At 52.9% G+C, this 2,722-nt stretch overlaps 1 protein-coding gene across 3 annotated transcripts in view; it reads left to right on the top strand.

Annotated features, from left to right (window-relative positions):
* Positions 1 to 2,722, top strand: part of STXBP1 (syntaxin binding protein 1) — a 38,697-nt gene that overhangs the window by 29,803 nt on the left and 6,172 nt on the right. Inside the window, exon 19 of one of the 3 annotated variants that reach the window (XM_010856914.1) lies at positions 173 to 298. The exons of the other annotated variants lie outside the window; for them this stretch is intronic. Coding sequence (XP_010855216.1) covers positions 173 to 282 — 110 coding nt within the window. The 3' untranslated portion in view covers positions 283 to 298. The remainder of the gene's footprint in view (positions 1 to 172; positions 299 to 2,722) is intronic. 3 annotated transcript variants of the gene reach the window in all.

The raw sequence follows: 2,722 nt of genomic DNA, 5'->3' as shown, positions 1-2,722 counted from the left end.
CCCGCCCGCCGTCCTCGCGGCCCGTGTGCGCGTGCGCCGCGTGTGCACCTCGCGTGTGCGCATGCGGCTCGCTCTCTCGCACCTCATTGGCTGCATAAACGTAGGCCTAAGTTGGCATGCTCCTGTAACGTACCTGTGTTCAAGCAGTCAGCCGGCCTCTGTTCTCCCGCAGGTTCTACTCATATTCTCACTCCCACCAAATTTCTCATGGACCTGAGACACCCCGACTTCCGGGAGTCCTCTAGGGTATCTTTTGAGGATCAGGCTCCAACAATGGAGTGAGAGCCAAAGAAACAAAGTAAAAGCAGCTTATTACACAAAAGAAACTCTTCCACTCTGAAGGGTTTTCTTTGATTTATTCCGTCACTCTTTCTTTTCTTTTTATTTTTTTTCCCTTTTCAGTTTATTATTTATTTGATTTTCTTTTAACGAGAAAATGCTTGCAGTTCTTCACACCGATTGAAAATGTGTCCTGATGCTGCCCTTCACCAACCCTGCCCGAGCGCCGCTGGGCTCTGGCTTGCCAGCTCGCTCACGCCACAGGTCACCTGCTGCTCAGACAGCTGCAGCCCCCTGAGCTTTAAATGATCACAACCGCTATGCACAGCCCTCCAGAGGGGGCTGGACATGGAGGGATGCTGCAGGCACGGCACCTAAGCCTGCTGGCTGTGGGGTGAATTCCTGATGATGAGGAAGGCTTGGCACAGGGCGCCGGAACAGACCCCCAGTCTGTGGTAGTTAAATGTGTCAATACATTTTGCCCAGGTCAGGCACTTATCCCAAGGAACAATTTCTAAGGGGTGATGGGGTCGTAAGCCACCTGGTTTGTGGTGAACTCCAGCCACCAGTGGAAAGAGCTGGTGTCTCCTGGTCTAGGGAAAGCGGCACTTACTAGCCATTTGCTCTTTCGGTAATTGCTTTTAATTCCCCTGTGGGTCCTTCCAAGAGTTGAGAAGCATACCCCTCTCTGCAGCTGGAGTCTCCTAGTCAGATTGAGAGCCTTTGGGTGGAAATCTGTTCTCAACACTATGTGCTGTTTTGAAGAGCGTATCCTCTCCCATGAGCTCATGCCTTTATCTCAGTTACCTGGGAACCTGTTGTGGGTTTGGTAGGTTATCCAGGTTTTATTCTTGCCCTTGAGAGCGTAAGAGTTCCTTGCTCTCTCTTTTCCACTCTTCTATCGTGCTGGGAACCTCCCCAACCTGTTCAGACGGCAGACTGGCCCCAAAGGCCTCACTGCAGCATGCGTCGTTTCTCAGCTTCACTACACACTGTGATGAGGCCACATCTTGTGTGCATGCCCTCCTCTACTCCACTGACCACGGACCCTGGAAATGTCCCCTCCCCCACCCCCACCCCCAGGCTGAGATGTGCCCTGTGAGCCACCTGTGAGTGAGTAGCAGACAGACCAGGACTCTAGCCCCAGCTTGGCCACAAGCACCTGTGTGAGTGGGGGAGGTTACTCCCACTGGGCTACAGAACACAGGGAGGCTGGATCGCAGAGCCCCTCGGACTCTGGCCATCTGTGATGCCGTCGTTCAGTTGGAGACTCAAACCAGGCAGCCCTGCCCCACTCTCTGGCAAGCCCTCCCTCCATTCTCTGGGGAGTGAACATCAGAACCCTGGCTGGGTAATGTCAGAAGTATGCTTGTTTATTTTATAAAGAATGAGCTCCATCTATGAAGGACCTGCTCTAAAGGTTGGCCCTTGAGGCGGGGTTATTCATCCCTCTTTCTTTGCCTTGGCGGAGAGATAGCTGCCCCGGGGCAGTAGGGAGGTGAGGAGCAGCAAGGGCCTGCAAGCCAGGACAGTGAGGCTGGCCGTGGCGCTGGGCTATCTGCCATCCTGCCCAGGCTGCCTTTGCCTAGAAAACGAGGCCAGTGGGTGATGAATAAAAGCAAGTGTTAAAAAAAAAAGTCATCCTTAAGAAGCACCTTGATAGGATGGTAATCAGAGAGATCTGGTTCTCATGCAGATGGCAGGTAGGTGGACAGCATTTGCTGTATTTCGAGACTTCTCAAAGGACATGCGGAGAAGGCAGTGGCATCCCACTCCAATACGCTTGCCTGGAAAATCCCATGGGTGGAGGAGCCTGGTAGGCTGCAGTCCATGGGGTCGCTAAGAGTCGGACACGACTGAGTGACTTTGCTTTCAGTTTTCACTTTCACGCATTGGAGAAGGAAATGGCAACCCACTCCAGTGTTCTTACCTGGAGAATCCCAGGGACGGGGGAGCCTGTTGGGCTTCCGTCTATGGGGTCGCACAGAGTCGGACACAACTGAAGTGACTTAGCGGCAGCAGCAGCAAAGGACATGACCACAGCCCTGGCAGACCCCTTGCAGAGTCAGAAAGAATCACAAACCCAGACCCCAAGGGTTCCTGCTCGGATTTGTCCTCGGATTCCTTGCAATCGGAGACACCTCTCCTTTGCTTTCTCTGTTTTACATTCAATCAGCAGAGAGTGTCTTGGCTGCCATTAGAGCAGAGAGAGCACTACAGACTGTATGTTCTTGGCTTCTGAGATGCTTTATTGGGCAGCGCTGTATTTTAGAGTTCAGTTAAGAAAAATCGAGGCACAGAGTCCTCATCCCTGCTACTGCTAAGTCACTTCAGTCGTGTCCGACTCTGTGCAACCCCATAGATGGCAGCCCACCAGGCTCCCCCATCCCTGGGATTCTCCAGGCAAGAACGCTGGAGTGGGTTGCCATTTCCTTCTCCAATG

The sequence above is a fragment of the Bison bison genome, unplaced genomic scaffold, assembly GCF_000754665.1.
Source record: "Bison bison bison isolate TAMUID 2011002044 unplaced genomic scaffold, Bison_UMD1.0 scf7180017864375, whole genome shotgun sequence".
Lineage (NCBI taxonomy): Eukaryota > Metazoa > Chordata > Mammalia > Artiodactyla > Bovidae > Bison > Bison bison.
This window is presented reverse-complemented; position numbering and strand designations above follow the sequence as displayed.